The 19,679-nt window shown below is 38.6% G+C and overlaps 1 protein-coding gene across 4 annotated transcripts in view; it reads right to left on the bottom strand.

Moving 5' to 3' along the window:
* The window catches only part of STAMBP (STAM binding protein), a 30,989-nt gene that overhangs the window by 10,147 nt on the left and 1,163 nt on the right, over window positions 1-19,679 (bottom strand). For 3 of the 4 annotated variants that reach the window (XM_079111448.1, XM_079111449.1, XM_079111446.1), the window contains exons 2-7: window positions 18,251-18,468; window positions 7,599-7,674; window positions 7,112-7,207; window positions 5,438-5,804; window positions 2,209-2,333; window positions 1,197-1,334 (exon numbers count right to left, since the gene is read on the bottom strand). In XM_079111448.1, the coding sequence (XP_078967574.1) occupies window positions 1,197-1,334; window positions 2,209-2,333; window positions 5,438-5,804; window positions 7,112-7,207; window positions 7,599-7,674; window positions 18,251-18,453 (1,005 nt within the window). In that variant the 5' untranslated portion in view covers window positions 18,454-18,468. The remainder of the gene's footprint in view (window positions 1-1,196; window positions 1,335-2,208; window positions 2,334-5,437; window positions 5,805-7,111; window positions 7,208-7,598; window positions 7,675-18,250; window positions 18,469-19,679) is intronic. The other variant, XM_079111447.1, reaches the window with a different exon arrangement.

The following is a 19,679-nucleotide window of genomic DNA, read 5'->3' as shown; positions in this document are numbered from 1 at the left end:
ATCCTACATTCATCTCCTCCTTCCCAAATGTACTGCCATCACCCCAGCACTCATTAGATTTTATCACCACATTAACCTCTTAAATGATCTCCCCACCTTAACCTACTTTAAAACCACCTTTATGTTAAGTTTTCTAAACTATGGGTTTGATCCTAGCATTGCTCTGCTCAAAAACCTTTAAGTCCTTCACTTACTAAAAAGCAGAACTATTCTTCCTGCCCACCAGACCCTCAAGAGTATAGCTCCAAAGTAGCAGATTAAAACATACCTACCACATTTCCTGACATGAACCATAAATCCCAGCAAACTGGAACACTCAGTGCTCCAGGAACATAATCTTCCTATTCCCAGTTCTGTGCTCATTACATGGAACCCTCCTTGGTCCATCTTGCCAAAATTCTCTTAAATCATACCAGGTAGGATCCCTCCTTCCTCTGAATTCCATGGTGCCCTGTTGGCACCTCTTGAGTCCCTTAGTACACTTTACCTCATGTGAAGAGTTGTTCATTGTCTATTTCTGTCATCTCCTATATGTGACTAAAATCATATCTTATATAAATGTGTATCCCTGGGCAGACGGGACACATTTTCTATCCTTCATCTACTACAATGAGCGGGAGAGCTACACATAAGTAGGTAAGTCAGTAATTACTAATGCAATGAGATTAAAGAAAGATTGAAGTCATGGGGGACTGCCTCACAGCTCAGTATTTCCTTAGTTCTGACATATAAGTATATGCAATCTTCTAAAATCCAGATATAAGAAAATTTAATTGTAACTTATGCATGTTATACAATATGAAAAGCACTTGGCCTGTGAAAGTGAGGAGTTAAAAACAATGGAAAGAAAAATTATGAAATAATCTTTAGGGAAGGAATTATATTTTATCTGAAAGTTACCAGAAGTCTGTCCAAGATATGCAAACACTTGAAAAACTATACTGGAGGCACTTATGGTTCACATGAAGGTATATGCCACTTAATAAAGACTACATGCTCTAAATGAAAAATCATGAAGTAGTATCCCAAAATCAATAGTAGAGTTCAAGCAGTCAAGTGTACTAAGGACTGTATCCAAAGGAGAGAAAAACAATAAATAACCTAGATAAAATCCATTCAAAGAAAGAAACAAGCAGTGTTTAAAACAACGAAAAGAGAAGAGGAGTTGGGCCCTCAGAGAGCTCAGCTTTGCTTACATGAATCCAGCCCAGAGTGATGAGACCCTGCTGATCCTGTATGAGGAAAAGTTCTTCTTCGTTCTCTGTGTTGCAATAATCAGACCCAGCACTTTGCTTGGGGATGAGAACGTGGGTAATGGTAAATTCATTCCTCATCTGCCAAAGGTGAAAACAGCTTGTCACAATTCTTGTGCACTCCTGCAACCTCACTGTGGAAAGTCAAACATCTACACAAGCAAAGTTAGTTCCCACCACAGCATGAGTCTCTTCTTTGTTCCCTGAATCCCTGGCTTCAGTGGTTCACAACCTTGGCTGCTAATGTGCATTTCTGGGGGGCTCTTTAAAGCCACAGGTGCTGAGACCAACCCCAAAACCCCCTCTGATGCCCAGTTTGGGTAAATGCCACAGCCTTGTTGCATTGTACTCGTGGTTCCTGAAAAGCTCCAAGTGGAGTACCATTTCTCTTCCTTTGCTCATGTCTAACCAGTTTTCCTCTCACTGTTAAGTCCTTCATTAAACTCCAGCTACGTTTGTTCCACTTCATTCATGGATTCATTCAGCAGATAATAATGGGTTCTCTAAGTGCCTCCATTCAGTGCTCTTTTGAAACTTCATCAAAATTCCTAGTGCTTGTATGGTACATACAATCAGAACGCTATGTATCTTTTATTGCATGTCTCCCTTCTCTCCAATGTGACTAGACACTTTTTGTGGACATATACTATGTGCCTTACCTACATTTTATATTCCTAGGCCCTACCAAAAAGTGGTATAGGTAGTGGCTAGATCTTCCTACCAAGTTTAGAGTTTGGTGTTTCTAACTATAATAATAATTCAATTCAAGGGAATCTGAACAGCAACCAAGTGCAGTCAACAGATTCAAAGTGACTGTGTTGTACAGTCCAAGGTTCCTTGTGTGGAGGCTTTGGTGCAAAGAGAAACTGACCCTGAACAACTTCTCTGAGAGTCATGTGAGGTCAAGGAAAAAGAAACAGTCTCAGTTCAGCAAAGAGTCAACTTTTTTTCTTACCAGTTTTCCACAGAGAATTCCACATGTTTCTACTCCTCGAGCAGTGTTGGCACTGGCTAACTGGAGAAACTGAGGACACAGCTTCCCAGGCACTACCACATGGCGCAATCCATCGATTGTAGGAACTGTAATGGAGAAGAGAAAAGTCTGAGGCCATGAGGCTGAATCATTCCAAGCAGAGCTCACAGCTACTAGCATTGGGAGAGCAATGCTAAGTCACTGGAATCCCTCCAACTTCAGATACTGAGAGGGCATCTCATTCTAATGACATCAAAAAAGTGTTGTAAAGTCTCTTCTCCAACCTGTGGCCACAGCTGACTCAGAGATGGTTAATTTTAGGTGTCAGCTTATTTGCACTAAGGAATACATATATGGTAAAGAATTATTTCTGGGGGTTTCTAAAGGAAACTGATGTATGGTTCTCCAGACTGAGTAGGGAAGATCTGTCCTCAATATGGATGGGCACCATGCAATCATATGGGGGCCCAGACAGAATCACAACAAAGGCAGAGTAAAGGCACTCTTCTTTTCCTGCCTTTGGAAATCAGGACTGGTTTTCTAGACTTTGGACTCTAAGACTTGCACCAGCGGCTCTTGGATTCCAAGGTCTTTGGACTCAGACTGAGAATTAAACTATTAACTTACCTGGTTCTGGGGCTTTTGGATGTGGACTGAGTCACATGATCAGTATTCTAGGGTCTCCATCTTGCAAAAAGGCTTTTTTGGGACTTCTCAGCCTTCATAATCACATAAGCCAATTCCCCTAAGAGCTGTGGGGCCATGTGGTCTCTACCTAGATTTCAACGTATGTTACAGATAGTCTGAGGGCCTGGACAGAGACATGTCACAGAAGAGCCACCAAAGAGAGTTGCCTCTAGGACAATGCTTATTGGAGTTGTAGGAGTAGGGCAGCCCCTCAAGATCCTAGAACCATAGAGCCATCAACTCACAACTCCATTCTGGACAAGTTGTGGGCATAAGACACCAATTCATGAGAGCTCTGAGTGAACTGAGCCCAACAGAAAATATAGAAATGGGCAGTCTGAGGCCTTGGGGTCCAACCCTTGTCCTAGTATGCCCAGGACACAGGGCATGTAATCAAAAGAGATCGTTCTCCAACTTTAAGACTTAATGTTGCTTTCCCATGATTTATTTGTTTGTATGTTGCCCAAGTTGGCCTTGAACTTGGGAATCCTCCCACCTCAGGCTCCCTAGTAGTGGGACTATAGGCATGTACTACCAAGACTGCTCCAATTACTCCATTCTTCTTGTCTGTTTCTCCATTTTGGAATGGAACTGACTGTCCTACACCTGTTTCACCACTGTATTTTGGAAGCATGTAACTTATTCATTTCTGAGCTCACAGCTGGAGAAGGATGAATTGTGCCTTGAGTCTCACCTATATCTGATTTATAGGAAACTTTGGACTTTTGAGTTTGTGTTCTTGATGCTTCAAAAAAAGAGTAGGCTTTACTTATTCAAGGTCAGACAAGGGTAAACTACTCCCTTCCAAAACATTTCTAAGATATTTAGGAATTCTCTGTCAGAATCTAAAAATAAGGATTAAAGAATAACCTCCCATTCAACTGAACCTTTTATTTTTTTATCTCTCTTTGAACTCATAGGATTATGAGAGTATGACTTTCAAAGAGGCATACAATAATATATAAAGTCTTGATAATGGAAAATGACTTAGGGTAGTTATTTACTCCTGAATTTAGTCTTTTAGAAGAAAGTTTAAATGCCAATCCCTGCCCCTATCAAATAAGAAAAAAACATTGTCTGGTCTCTCTAAAAATGCACAAAGTAGCTCATAAAACTGCTTCAGGATGCCAAGAATGGACCCAGTTTCTGAACACCATAGAGAAACCTTATAAGAAAGCCAGCAAGCTAAGCTTAGGAAGCAACTTTCACAGTCATATTTTCATAACAAGAAAAAAAGTTAAAAAGTATAGTTTGTTTCTGCACATTCAACGGCAAGTTCTGATCTGCCAGAGAGGTGACAAAGTCAGACCATGAGATGCTTAGTCATTCAGCAGTCTGATGACAACATCTAAGAATGATGAATTAAGTTTTGGCACAGTTCTTTTCTTTTAATTCAATAAATTCGCTTACTAAATGCTTACAAAGTAGACACTAGGCTCAGCCTACAGGGAACACAAATGTAAATAAGACTCAAGCAAGACTCAGGCCCTTACTTGCAGGAAGTGAAAATCTAGTTATTGACAAATGACTACACAATCAGGTAAATGATCTAAATTGTATTAGAGATAAAAAGAGCTCTGGGAATTTTACAGAAAACAGAATCAATGTGATTGAAGGGAGAGGAAGTGGAAAGACTTCAAGAAAAGCTGGGAAGGCAGAAACAGAGAATCTAGGTAGAAAGTAAATGTTAACAAACCTCATTGGCTAAGGCAGTGGAGGGAATGTCCTGGGAACACTGATAGTTCAATTTCCCTGAAATTAGAATACGTGGGAAGGAACAGTAGTGGGAGATAAGGCTGCCTGGTAAATGGAGAAGGGTGTCAAAAGGTCATACTTCACAGCCCAGCCCTCCTTCCCTTCTTACATTGTACTTGTAAATGGATTTCCATCAAAGCTGACTTCTTTAAGTGACTACTTGAAAGTCAATTCCTGCCTTCCACAAATTCCTCTAATAATCAAAAGAAAATCATCATTTTACCACATTCTTATTTTCTTGATTGCCATTGCTGATGACAGGAGGAAAGACAACCTGTAATTTTTATGGTTGAACTGAGTTATCACCCACTACACATGACATTTACCTTGACCAAGCTCCTTAAGAATCAGGAATGCTTTCAGGGCAAGTACAATTAGTAGCCTGTTTTTTCTTTTTTTTTTTAAAGTCAGTCATTGAATTTCACCATGGTTCTGTACATTTTAGGATTTTTTTTTTATAAAAAGTCAATGGTGGTCTCTAATTCACTGATCATTTTCAATCTCTGGATGACCTTAAAAGCTGAGGGTTTGACTTTCAAGGATAGTACCAGCTTTTCAGAAAACTGACTTGGCTTCAGGTAAATTATATGTTTTAAACAAAGGCCTCTTTCAAGAGAGCCAGTGTGACAGGACACACTATGGCAGTCCTTATCCAAGGGGTTCTGTTATCAAAGGTTGGTAAGTGGGATCACAGAGGCCCTCCTAAGCTGAATCCCCCAGAATGATACTGTGGCAGCAAAAATGGGAGGAGAACAGCAAACAGACTCACTACTTTCAGAGTTGCTCAGTGCTCCAGGTTTCAAGGACCTGTCCACCACTGGGGGCTTAGCTGGCCTTGTGGTTGTGTTACAGTCTGAAGGCTGTGTGGACGACACAGGAGAGGTGGGGAACACATCTAAGGAGGGTTTTTCCAAGTCAGGCACCAGTGGGCCAGCTAGGCCAGGGTCCACCTTCCCAAATTCCTGTACAATTTTCAGTCGTTCTTTTTCTAGCTCCTGGTTCCGGATCATTTCCTCAAAGGCATGGAATTGTTCCTGTTCCAGCTGTTGCTGCTTCTGCTGTGCTATCCTCTGCTTTTCCTTTTCTAGCTCTTGCTGGATAGCCATGTTCCGGGCAAATTTCTCCGCTTCCTTCTTCTATGAAAAGAGAAAAAGATTTAGGCTAACACTTCAAACCTCCGAAGAAAGCTTCTCAGGAAAAGAGAGATTTCCAAATTGTACTTCTGTGCTAGTTTTATTTTCCAACATGTGATCCATGATTCCCTTGGTATCTCTATACTGATGGAATATAATCCCCACCCCTTTCTACCCTGCCACCACATATACCTATTTTCAAGCACAGTTAAAGTCTCAACCCTTTCAGCTTTAGGTATAACTGAATGAGAAACAAACCTCCAAATTCATTCTCCCCTAATGACTCTACCTAATCTATTTTCTTCTTCACTGAATCTTGATGCCCCCTTATTATCTGTAACTCATAACCTGTATCGTGTACAGTTCTATTCTTTAACTGTGCCATGTATATACTCTATATTCTAAGTAAGGCTATAAAATAGAACCAAATCCAAACTTATTTCTGCTACATTGGGAGTCTCCCAAATGAAGCCTCTGAAGTTTTTCTGGTGATCAGTTCCTTGAAGAGTGACAATTTAAACTAATAAGAAATAATAAGTAATAACCTCCTTCATTAAAGTTTTAAGTCACTCAGTGCCTTAGGATAACATACCTCATAGCTGTTCAACCCTCTGCTGATTTTTAACACTAGAGTCCAGAACAGAGCCTGGCAGACAACTACATAATAACATGCAAATTCTTGTAGTATGTATTCACATCTGACATGACATCACTGCAGATCCCCGGCCTTTCTCCACAAGCTTGAACTTACTTCTTTCTTTTTCTTTCTCTCTTTCTCTCTCTCTCTTTCTTTCTTTCTTTCTTGTGCTGCAGGTGGAACCCAGGGGTGCTCAGCCACTGAGCTACATCCCCAGCCCTTTTTATTTTGAGACGAGGTCTGACTAGGTTGCCAAGAATGGCCTACAACTTTCAATCCTCCTGCCTCAGCCTCCTAAGAAGCTGGGATTACTTCTTAATAGTAATCATCTGAAGGTAGCTTGAATAATCAATGATTACAAACAGCTTTAGGTATAATCAAAGGTTAATCAAACCTCCAAATTCTATGATTTGTAAAACCTGTTTTGGTGAGAGTTTGTTTTTGGTATTTGTGCCCTAGATATAGCAGACGGGCAATAGATTTTATGTCCCTCAAGTTACCTCTTGGACAAGTAAACTAATCTATGCTAGAATACTCTGCCTAATCTCTGCTTTTTTTGTTACTGGCCTTTGCACCCCCAAAATGAACTATCACATTAAAATCACAATCTCGGGGCACAGTCTAAGGAACCAAAATAATTTTCTTTTCTTTTTCTATACTTTTATTTACTGACCTTTTCTTCATTATATTGTGTATATTCTTTGGTATATCGTTTTAACAGTTCTGCCTTCAGTTCTTCTGCTTTGGGAAATGCAATCTCCTTTAATTTCTGAGATATAAAACAGAAACTAAGAATTAGAACAATTCTAATGCCAGGTAAGTAGAGAAAAAGACTTAAGTCAAATTTGTGTGGCAACTATCTACAAAAGTGATTTAAAATACCTGCTACTATATCATAACTTGTACCTCATAATTATTGTGATGAGATGGCCTTAGCACCTATCTGCAGGATTTTATGCTGAGATGCAGAGACTACTAATTCTGTTGTAAAATTAGTATGAGTTGCTTTGAAGTTTTTTTTTTTTTTTTTTTTGCTTTCTGCAGTACTGGGATTGAACCCAGGGCCTTGTGCTTGCAAGGCAAGCACTCTACCAACTGAGCTATATCCCCAGCCCTTCTTTGAAGTTTAATGATGGACAACAATGAATATGTAGACCCACCTTTACTGTATCTTTCTTTTCAGGAATAACAGCCGATTTATAATCTCGATGCTTTGGTAGTTTCTCAATAAAGAGCCTAAGGAAACAGATCAGAATGATGATGATGCAAGAAAAATTTCCAAAGGTCCATGAGTCCCCAAATAATGCATCTCCTCTACCCTGCAGACACTGAGTGAAGGGTTTCCAAAGGCGCAGGGCAAAGAGAACAGGCATACCCAGACAGGGTAAGTGCCCTACCCATCTCCATGCTTGGAAAGCACAAAAAGCCTTTCCCTTTTCTTTTAAACCAGACATGGGCAGCAAGCATCATACTCTGTTATGGTTTAGATATGAGGTGTTCCCCAGAAGCTCATGTGTAAGACAATGAAAGAAGGTTCTAGGGTGAATGATTAGAATATGAGTGTTGTAACCTAATCAGTGAATTAATCCACTGATATGGAATAAGTGGGTGATAACTACAGGCAGGTAGGGTGTGCTGGAGGAAATAGGCTACTTGGGGCGTGGCTTTGGGTTTATATTTTGTCCTGGCGAGTGAAGCTCTCTATTCTCTTGTTGCCATGTCCTGAATCACAGGTTCCTCTATCACACCCTTCTGCCATGATGTTCTGCCTCAACTTGGGTGCAGAGCTATGGCGTTGGCTGACCATGGACTGAACCTCTGAAACTATGAGAGAAGTAATCTCTTCTCTTCTAAGTTCTTGTTAGGTCTTTTGGTCACAGTGACAAAAAAGCTAACTAAAACAGACTCCTATATCAAAAAGGATGGTCAACAAAACAAAACAAAACCCAAAATTCAAACCAAACCAAACAAAACCTATCCTATACCCAAAAAAGTACCACCCAAGAAAGAGATCCTTTCCATGTTGTGACATGACAGACTTTCAAAGGAAAGGACCTCTGTCACAAAACATTCTTCAGAGGATAAAAGTTTGGCAGTCATGAACAGGAAGCTAAGAGAAAATCTTGTTCATTACTATTCTTGTGACATTTAACTCTGGTATTTTTTCTTTGGGATTCATATTCCTTCAAAAAATATTCCTTTATATTATACCAACCATGAAAATGCTTAGATAGTATATGTATTATGTATCTATCATATGTATAGCATGTATTATGATCTTCAATTAAAAGTGCTTAGATAAAAATCTGATTCTACATGTTCTCTTTTAGTTATTTCCTTGGCTAGAAGAAAGCTCAGTGGGGAACATAAACTGAATCAATTCACAGACCTCTGAGATTTACAGTATCTACTTTGGGACAGTGAAAACAACTTGTCACAAGAAAAAAGTGGCAGACTCAGAATTTGAACAATATCCCATACTGCCTCCATAAGGCTGTTAGAATATCTGGAACAAACATGCTTTAATAGAAGTAAGATGTGATGTGTATAAACTGAGATACCAAATATTTTGAGGGTAGTGTATTCATGGCTCTAAATACTGTACTAAAGTTGAGATAAACCTTTTTCAACCTTCTTCCCATGGAATAGGCATACGTGGAGGAAGAAGCCTCAGTAAAGGTAAAGAAGACCCCATCTAAACAAATCCTCTGTAGATAAGCCTTTCTCCTTCAGCTCTATATTAGACATAAGAAAATTTCATTTTAATACAAATTGATCAGACTCCTCAGACAGGGATAAATTCTAAAATAAGAATGGCTCTAAAAATCTTTTATTTGGATACATTTTATATATATATATGTATATGTTTGTGTATATATATGTACACACACACATATATCAGGTTTCTGGAAGTCTATATTTAAAAGAACAGATTCATTTCTTTAAACTGCAAAATCGTGAAGATGATATTTGGGTAAATAACACATAGTTCATATATTCTAGAGATTTATAATTCAGTAGATCTCCCACCTTGACCCCCAAATCAAGGTACATATTTATTACCTTTAGCAGGCTGAATGTGCTTGGGATTGAGGCCATGAACAGCCATGAAAGCACCATGTCATAGAAATACCATACTTTATGCTCACATTACAGAACTACATGTAAACGTCTTGAGGTCAGAGATTTCTTTCATGTTTTTTTGTAAAAATCCTCTAAATCCAGCACAGTGCCTTGGGTAAAGGGATACTCAATAAAGATTAATTAAATTGTTTTATAACCTCTGGATTAGTTGAGTAAACAAAAATGGTACACATAGTATGCTACTTTAGGTGTAACAATGGGGGATATTTTATGTATGCAGGTATTTATTTTGTTTTTAAGTATATAAAGAAACAGAAAATATATACAGAAACCAATAAAAGCAGAAAGCAGGGAAAATAGAGTAGATGAAATCAGAGTGGGAATGAAACTTTTCACATATCTCTTTTTACATTAGTTTGACTTTAACCATGTAAATGGAAGCCAGTTTTTCATAAGATAAAACTTTCAGGCTTGTATGTGAATACCTTTCCCTTGTTTTAGTCTCTGTAGTTAATTTTCTGAATTGGAGATGTATGGGCAGAAATGCCTACAGAAAACAGACAATGGCAACATAATCCATTTCAATTACTGGAGGTCACACAGCTTAACAGACAGGTGGACAGGCTCTGGAGCCACTCTGCCTGTGTTCAGATTCTTGCCTCATCATGTACTAGATGTACGACCTTGGTAAATCACTTAATCTCATCATCTCTCAGTTTCTTTATACATATAAATTATAGATATGGAGATAACTAGAACTCTCTAATAGTGTTGCCATGACATGAGGAGTTATTAAAAATAAGGGGTTTGGGATGTAGCTCAGGGAGTAGAGCATTTACCTAGAATGTGTAAGGCCCTGGGTTCAATCCCCAGTACAAAAAACAAAACAAAACAAAACAAAACAAAAAAACCCTATATATAACATATTGTAACAAAAAAGAGAAAATAAAAGTAAAGTGCTGCTGAGCACAGTGCTTAGCACATAGTGGTGGCCCAAATGTCTATTGTTCTCTGGCCATACGTGGTTACAGCCCAGAGAGAGGAAATGTACCAAAGCAAACAATGATGCACTAGCATAAAACACAGGCAGAACAAACTAACAGGACCATGGAAAAATAAGAGACAAATGTAAAAGTAAATACAGAAGGTGAATAAATATGTGAAATGGTGCCCAACTTCACTCATACTGAAAGAAATTCAAATTAAGATATCATTTTCATCCTTCAGATTGGCAAAGGTTTAACAGTTGGTTGTACCTGGTATAGGTAAGTGCATAGGGAAATGGGTATTCTAATACATTGTTAGGGGGATTGTAAACTGTTATGCTTTGGATGTGAGGTGTCCCCCAAAAACCCACATGTGAGACAATGCTAGAAGGTTCAGAGGAGAAATGATTGGGTTGTGAGAGTCTTAATCCAATCAGTGATTTAATCCCCTCATAGGGACTAACAGTGGTAAATGAAGTGGTAGGGTATGGCTGGAGGAGGTGGAAATTGGGCATGTTTGGGGTACCTATTTGTATTTGTTGAGTGGAAACTCTCTCTCTGCTTCCTGATCGCAATGTGAGCTGTTTCCCTTTCCCACACTCTTCCACTGTGCTGTTCAGTCTCACCTTAAACCCTGAGGAATGGAGCTGGCCTTCTATAGACTAAGACTTCTGAAAATGTGAGCCCTCAAATGAACCTTTTTTCCTCTACAATTATTCTGGGTTGGATCTTTTAGTCACAGCATTGAAAAAAGCTGACTAAAACATAAAATGATAAAATTATTTTCTTAAGGGAAGGAAAAGATGGGAGGCAATTATTCAAAATTTAAAATATGAATAAACAATTCCACCCCCAGGAATTTATCCTAGAGATCATAATAGAGTAGTACAAAGATATACATATAAGGCTATTCAGTTGAATTGTTCATAAAAGTAGGGAAAACAAAACAAAACCTAAATGTCCATCAATAGGGGCAGTTTAATAAACTGTGTGAAAACAATGTAATAATTTACTCACCCATTCAAAAATACTTACAGAGCGTCAACTACAGGGTCAAACATTATTCAAAAGGCTGGGAATATGGTAGTGAATGATCCAGTAATAAATTTCTTTCCACCAGGCACAGTGGCATACACCTGTAATCCCAGCAACTAGGGAAGCTGGGACAGGAGGATTGCAAGTTTGAGGCCAGTCTCAGCAACACAGTGAGACCCTAAGCATTTTAGTGAGACCCTGTCTCAAAATAAAAAAGCAAAAAGGACTGAGGATGCAGCTCAGTGGTAAAGTACCCCCAGGTTAAATCTCCAGTACAAAAAAAAAAAAAAAAAAAAATTCCCACTATAGTGGGTACATTACAGTGGAGGAACGGACAATTAATAAACAAAGAATGTTAGAGAATCAGCACTAGGAATGTCATCATTAATAGGAAAGGGGAAGGGCTGGGGATGTGGCTCAGTGATAGAGTGCTTGCCTGGCATGCAGAGTGAAGTTCTGGTTTGATCCCCCATACTGAAAAAAAAACAAAAGAAAAAAGAAAAGGAAACAGAGGGTAATAGGGAGAGGTGAAATTTTAGAAGGGCTCAATAAGAAGGTGGCATTTGAGTGAGGACTGGAAGAGGGTAAGCCATGAAGAGATCTGTGATTAGACTGTTCCAGACGGAAGGAATAGTTCTGAATGAAATGGTTCAGTATATCCTCAAGGAAAAATGCTACTATTAAGAAAGCAAATTTTAGAAGAGAATACAGAGTATGATCCTATTCATGCCCCAAGGAAAAAGGATATACATATGAGCCATTTTTGCTCGAACATGCATAAACATTGTTATATGCACACAAGAGACATTACAGTGGTCACCTCTGGTGACTAGGACTTCTCTTTTCATTTTAACATTTCCCTTGTAGTGTTTGAAAATAATTTTTATCATGAACAAGTGTTAATTTTGCATGAAAACAAGTCATTTAGAAAGTCAAACAAAAATTATATAACATGAATGTATTAAAAACATTGTTTTTTCCTTTCTTCTCTAAATTTTCATTTCTTCTATTCTTAAGTTATTCAGTGAATCTACATTGTGTGTAACTATAGAAATGAAAAGTTCTACCCCATTTGTGTATAATGAATCAAAATGCAGCATGTAAAAATAAAAAAAAAGTTATTTAGCAAAGTAAAGCAGTATCATAGATGAACCCTTTTTCAGTCTATAAACCCCAATCCCAGTAAAACATTTTCAACACAAGTGACAGTTCATTTTCTGAAAAAGGATCTGTATTATAGGAGGCTCACAGAGCAGACATGAATTGCCTGAATACTCTTAAGTCCTGTCTGTGTAGCCTAGTCGATGACCATAAAAAGCTGTGAAAGAATCTACTGCCTGGTTTATTGTCTGTGCTCATCATGAAAATATGTACTGATTTAATATGCTGAAGATCTTTCTTCTATGCTGGGGTCTGCAAAAGGCAAAGCATTCCTACACAGGGAAACTATGGAGCAGGGAAATATGCCTGGGATCATTAAGATGCCTGAACTGCTCCAGGAAAAAGGGCAGAAATGCCTTTTAAATCCTGAAAGTGTCCACAAAAGGTCTAGAACAATGATTCTCAATAGTGGGGGAGGCAGAGGAGTGGTGAGGTAGATTCCTACCCTACTCTCTCATCTCTCCTCAGGTGTAGTAGTTAGAAAAGTGAGACACTGTTGCTGGAATATACCAAGTAAAACAAGATAGAAAAATAGGCTGAGAATCACTGAGCTAGAACATTTTTGCAACTCTGCACTTGTCATTTCACAGAATCAGAATCAAGGTCTTGAAAGCTGCTGCAAGAAAAGAAGTTACTACATTTATTGCATTTGGCCAAACCAACCCAATGAAGTCCCAAGTTAAACCACAAATCCAACAAATCAAGTCAATAAACTGCCAAATTCCACTCTGCCCAGCTCTCCTCCAGACCGAGTTCATCACATTAAATGGTCTTATAAGTGGAACCCCTTATATAGGGTCAGACTGTCCACAGAAGTCTCACTGTTAACACTGACAATTTGTGTCACCAAGGTAATACCAGGTTATATTCAAAACCAGTCTTAATACCATTCCCTCTTGTCTTCTTAAGAGTTTATTGCTACATTAAATTCTCTTCCACCCTCTCCTTCACCACAGGACCCTTTCCAGCTTGGAAAAAAAATACTCTACAATCTCCCATCTTAAAATACACATACACATATTCAATACTCCTTTTCTCCCTTCAGAGATTTCCCCTTTTTCTATTTTCCTTCCTATCCAAACTTCCCCAAAGAGTTGTCTACACAAGGGTTTGGCAAAGTACAGCTAGTGAGCCAAATCCAGTTACCCACCTGTTTTTGTAAATAAAAAGCCATCGGGATCAGTCACATTCATTCGTTTAAGTTATTACCTAGCCGCTTTTACACTACAAAGCAGAGGTTATGACAGATTAAATGGCTCCACCAAGTTCCAAATTTTCACTATTTGACCCTTTTAAGAAATTTGCTCACTTCCACTCCCCACCTCCACTTTCTTATTGTCCGTTCACCTTTCCCCTTACTCTGGTCTAGTCTAGTCTTCTTAATCCTTCTAGTGAAAGTGCTTACCAAGATCACCAGTGACATCATGTTACCAAAAAGGGTCACATTTCTATCCTTCTTCACCTAATATTCTCCTTCAAACAATGACCTCTTTAGGTTCCCATGATACCACTCCTTCCTGGATTTCCTCTTGCCTCTCGAACTTTCCTTCAAAATCTGCTCTACTGGTTCTACTACTACCAACCAACCTCACACTTCTGTCCTGGGATCCTTCTCTTCTCATGGAGAATTCTTGGTCCTTCTATGTGTCATAGATTCTTCTGGCATCTAATAAAATCTATAAAACCTATGGACTCTTTCATATATATATAAATATATTTTGGGGAGATATATATATATATATATATCTATATTTTGGGGAGGGGTACTGGGGATTGAACTCAGGGCACTCCACCACTGAGCCACATCCCCAGCCCTCTTTTGTATTTTATTTAGAGACAGGGTCTCACTGAGTTGCTTAATGCTTTGCTTTTTTCTAAGGCTGGCTTTGAACTCGCAATTCTCCTGCCTCAGTTTCCTGAACCTCTGGGATTATAGGTGTGCATCACTGAACCCGGCCAGAATGATATTTTTAAAGTTTAAAGTAAGAAAAATTACGAAAGAATCCAATATTACTGAAGTACAGTTGTCAAAATATAAAAGAAATGTGATATGTGCTACTTCATTAATGTAGTTAATAATATATTACATAACAGGATCTAGCCATGTGTTTAATATGCTGTATCATAATTCTGAAGTAATGATAAATGTAGATGCTATTTTGTGATACCAGAACAACTGTAAAGTGACATGAAAATATCTTGATTTCTATTGGTGACAAGGTTATAAATATTTTGAATACAACTTTTGTTTTAGGCCTATATTCAACATGGAAAAAAAATTCTAAATTTTAGTCAGGGATAGCAAAAACAAGAACCATTTTCCTCATCCAACTTCATAGATCCCCTGAATTCTATCCATGAATCCCTGAAAGTTTCCTGGAGCCCGGGTTAAGAACCTCTTCACTAGAAGGTCTCAGCCATTCTCGTGGCTTCAGAACCATCTATATGTTGAGGTCACCCTTATTTATATTTTTAGCCTGGATCTCTCCTCTGAGTTCAGACTGGTACATTCAACCTCCTATTGACATTTCTATTTGAACATCTCATTCGCATCTCAAATTTAACAAGTCGATAATAAAACCCCATAACTGAACTCTTGACCTCTCCCCAACCTAATCCCCTCCCCAAGCCTTTTTAATTTTTTTTCTGTGATACAGAGGGATTGATCCAGGCGCATTACCACTGAACTACATCTCCATTTTATTTATAGATACTATTTACTTATATATTTTGGACACAGGTTCTCAGTAAGTTGTTAAGGCTGGCCTTGAACTTATAATTCTCTTGCCTCAGCCTCCTGAGTAGCTAGGATTACAAGTGACTGAGCTTCTCAACCCCCTTTTGAAACACTCAGGAAGTGGCCTATCAAGTTGCTCAAGGCAAAAACCTGAGGTCAACGACTGTAGGATCTTTTTCCCCAGACTCTATATGCAAATGCCCTGGACTCCACCTCCATTCAGCCTCTCCCATGCTGCCATGCTTCACTACTCCAAACCACTAGCCTTCTCCTGAGTTGCTGAAAGAGTTTCCTAGCTGGTTTTCCTGCCTCCTCTGAGCACCCCTCCACTATTTACCACACAACAGCCCAAACTCATATTTTAAAAATACAAGTTTAGGTCACACCCTCACTTTACTTTTCAATGGCTTTCTATTGCTCCCAAGATAAAATGCAAACTCCTTACCATGGCTTATAAGGTCCTGCTGAATCCTGTCCCACTTGCCTCTCCAAACTCACCTGGAATCTTTCTCCCTCTTCATTTGCTACACTCCAAATACAACGATCATTCAATGCCCAGAATACACTAAGGTCTTTTCTACTAAAAGTTTCTGAACAGTTAGCTCTGTTTTAAATGCTCTGCCCCATGCTCCTGTAATGACCAACTTGACTACATCCTTCAAGCTCAGCTTAAAGCTCACCTTATCAGAGAGACCTTACCCTGAGTATATTTAATCAGATATCATGGTTTCTAATTAAACAGCGCTCTCTTTGTTGCCTTCATAGCATCTTATTTTGTTATGGTATTTATGTGCTAATCTATTTACTGTCTTCTTCTACACCTAAAAAAGAAGACCAATAAAGTCATTTTACTCCTTATGGTGTCTATGTTTCCTAGTGCAGTGCCAAGTCAACTATAAGTGGACTCAGTATATATTTGTTGAATGAATAAGGTCCTTGCTCTGAAAGCATTTTCTTCTGGGTCCTACTGTCCCAGAAGACCCTTCAGAAAATACATGGTAGAGTAATTTCATGATTCTACTGAATGTTTTCAAGTAGTGATTCTGTAAAGGAATTGTGCCCCTTGGTTCCATTCTGAGAAAATGATCTACAAGATAACTGGAAATAGACAAGAATAGTATTTCTTCTGGCAGTCAAGTATGTAAAGAGAAGAGTCACCAAAGAAAATAAATTCTGTGTCTAGGAATGACACACTCCTAATAGGAAAGGGAAACAGAAGTGCAATTGTAATTCTATGAAACTTTAACACTAAGGCCACATGAGAGGGTATGATAGCATTAATGGACTATAAGAACTCTGAGGAAATTTGCAATACTTCTGAACTTAGACAATAGCAGTCCCTTTAACTCTAAAATTATGAGTCCTACGCAGTCCCCTCGCCACATACTTTCCTTTAAAGCATTTGCATTGTGTAATATCCAGAAGATTCCTTAGGCTGTCACAGTTTGGAGGCAGAGGTTGCTATTGGCCCCTACTGTGTAGAGAACAAGGATGCTGCCAAACATCCCCAAATGCATAGAACAGCCCCATAACAAAGACATATTCACTTACAAAGTCAAACTCTTGCTTTAGATGAGGATGTGATAAAAAATTTAATGTAATATAACTGATAATGCATGTATCTCCTTGGGAGGACATATAAGGAACTAATAAGAGGGACTATCTCTGGTGAGGGGAACTGAAGATTGAAAGGAAAACAGAAGTTGGTAAGAAGGTTTATTTTTTAATTATATATATACATACTCTTTTGCCATCTGAATTCTACATCATAGGTATATATTACCTCTTCAAAAAACATTAACAAAAAACTAACTGAAAAATACAGTGCTTCACAATGAAAATCTCAAAAGATTAGCTTCGACTCAGAACACAACTAAATGGAAAACAAAGAAAACCTATGTTCTAGAGTGAATTCTAAATTTGGAGTTACAAAATCTGGGTTTTATCACTCTAAACCATAGAACACAAGCATATCCCTCAACTGATTGCCTCCTATGTAGAACAGGAGGATGTTGTCCTCTACTAAGTGCTCACAGAACTATGAAGACCAAATGAAATTATGTAGGTGAAATGCCCTGTGAACTACTAAGGGACATACAAATACATGTAATTTTTTTTATGAAAGAACAAGATTGGAAATGATGAATAAGACCTTTAATAACATTATTCTCTTTCTAAATTACATCTCTCTGATTTGTCACTGGGGCTTTAGGAGTTGTTCTCTGTTAGTAGTATTGAAATCTTCTATTCATGCTGCCTACCCTAAGATGATAAACAACTCAAGGGAAAGGTCGTATTATGATGAGACATTACAAATTGCAGGTGGTCAATAATTATTTGAAGATTTAAAGGACTGTGGTAAAGGTTAAGAAGAACAATTTGTTCCTATATTACTCCATTTGCTATAGAATAAATAGAGGCAAAGAATTTTGGCTCTGCTAGATCCTAACAACAATCCCATGACCAACTGCCTTAAGAGAAAGAACAGTAAGGACTTTCATCAACACATAACACATCTAGTTAAACTACCATATCTTTTGTCTAACAGCTGGGCCATGTGGGCATAGGTTGAAGAGCTTGGTTTCTTACTCATGAAATCACTGAGTCATGGAAATAACACCTTCAGTTCTCATGTCTTTGAATGGCAAAGACAGGCTATATGTAGGAGCTGCCAGCAAAAATGATTAATACTGATGATGCTATCGGATTCTCTAGTTTTAGCAATTATGAGCAGAATAATTGAGCACAAGGGCAGAATAAGCGAGGCATCAGTCACAAGAAAAGAAAAAGGAAACTGTAGGTGTCTTACGTGATGTACTTATTATAAAGGATGAAGGCATGTTCAATGTTGCCTTCCTCGGAGTAAATGGACGCCATTCGGATCATCTCAACTCCTGAGCGGAAGTATCGACGGGGTGGAATGTCTTCATTCACCTCCACTGTACTCCCCAACTGGGACAGAGCCCTCACCCGGTCTTCGGGTGGGAGGCTCACATCTCCATGGTCAGACATGAGGACCAAGAAGTTCTGAGACAGAAAACAGATGGTATCAAAAGCATGGCCCCCATCATCCCAGCACAGTCTAGAACAACGTGTGTTTACCTCACGAACCTCTACTTTAAGAAAACACTTAGAGAATAAAATACACTGTGGTGGTTCTAGTCAAATTAAGTCTCTCTCCTACAAGAAGGCTGACCCTCAAGGAAGCCCAAATCATGAAGAGAGGATTGGCAGACTCAAAAACCTATAATCCTCATGCCACAATTGGGTTGTACCATGGAATATAACAATAACAGGCCAAGGGGGTTCAGTTCTACCCTTCATAATAGTCATTCCCTCTTACTAGGTAGCCTGCCTAGAGCATCATAAATGTGTCTTCCACATTTCTCCTTCCACTTACCTACCTGCATTTACCCCAGTACCTGAAAGAGCACATTCAGTGAACTTTCATGAGGATGGTGAAGTGACTTCATGTATGATCATTTTAATTTAACCTGAGTAACTGTTATTTTCTCTGCTATACATTTTCATGTTTCCCTCAGTGAGGGAAGCTGGTCTGGTGATGAATGTTCATAATCAAAACTGCTCACTAAACCACTATTTCTTTCAATCTAAAACATTGTGCCTCATCTTCATAGAAAGGGATCTATTTTTTTTTTCTTTTTGCTCTGGCGATTGAACCCAGGGGTGCTTTACCACTGATCTACATCCCCAGTCCTTTCTGTTTTATTTTGAGACAGAGTCTCACTAATTTGCTTAGAGCCTTGCTAAGTTATTGAGGGTGGCCTAAAATTTGTGACCCTCCTGTCTGAGACTCCTGGGTTGTTGTGTTTACAGGCACCACACCCAGCTAAATTTTACCTTTTTTTAAAAAAAAACAAATCTGAGTTAGTTCTAGTTACAAGTGGAATCCATTAATATTTATTCTGCCACTGATTGTAATGACCACATATCCCAGTCATCAAATGCCTTTTTTTTTCTTTTTTTTTTTTGCTGGGATTACAGGCATGTGCCAACATGTCAGTTTGGATACTTAGATTAAAACAAAAACCAATTTACTCATCTTCAAAAACTAAGCACTCTTTTAATAACAAAAGAGCACAAAGATATTTTAGAATGTGGGAGACAGGCATGGTTCCCAGCCTGGAAATTTCCCTTCCCCATGTCCTAAACTCCAACGATTCTACAATGTTTCCAGGTATTATTGCTGTAAGAATCAGATTCCAGATTTCAATGAG

The sequence above is a fragment of the Sciurus vulgaris genome (genome assembly GCF_902686455.1).
Source record: "Sciurus vulgaris genome assembly, chromosome: 14".
In the NCBI taxonomy this organism is placed as follows: Eukaryota; Metazoa; Chordata; class Mammalia; order Rodentia; family Sciuridae; genus Sciurus; species Sciurus vulgaris.
The sequence above is the reverse complement of the archived record's forward strand: the minus strand, read 5'-3'. Positions and strand labels throughout refer to the sequence as shown.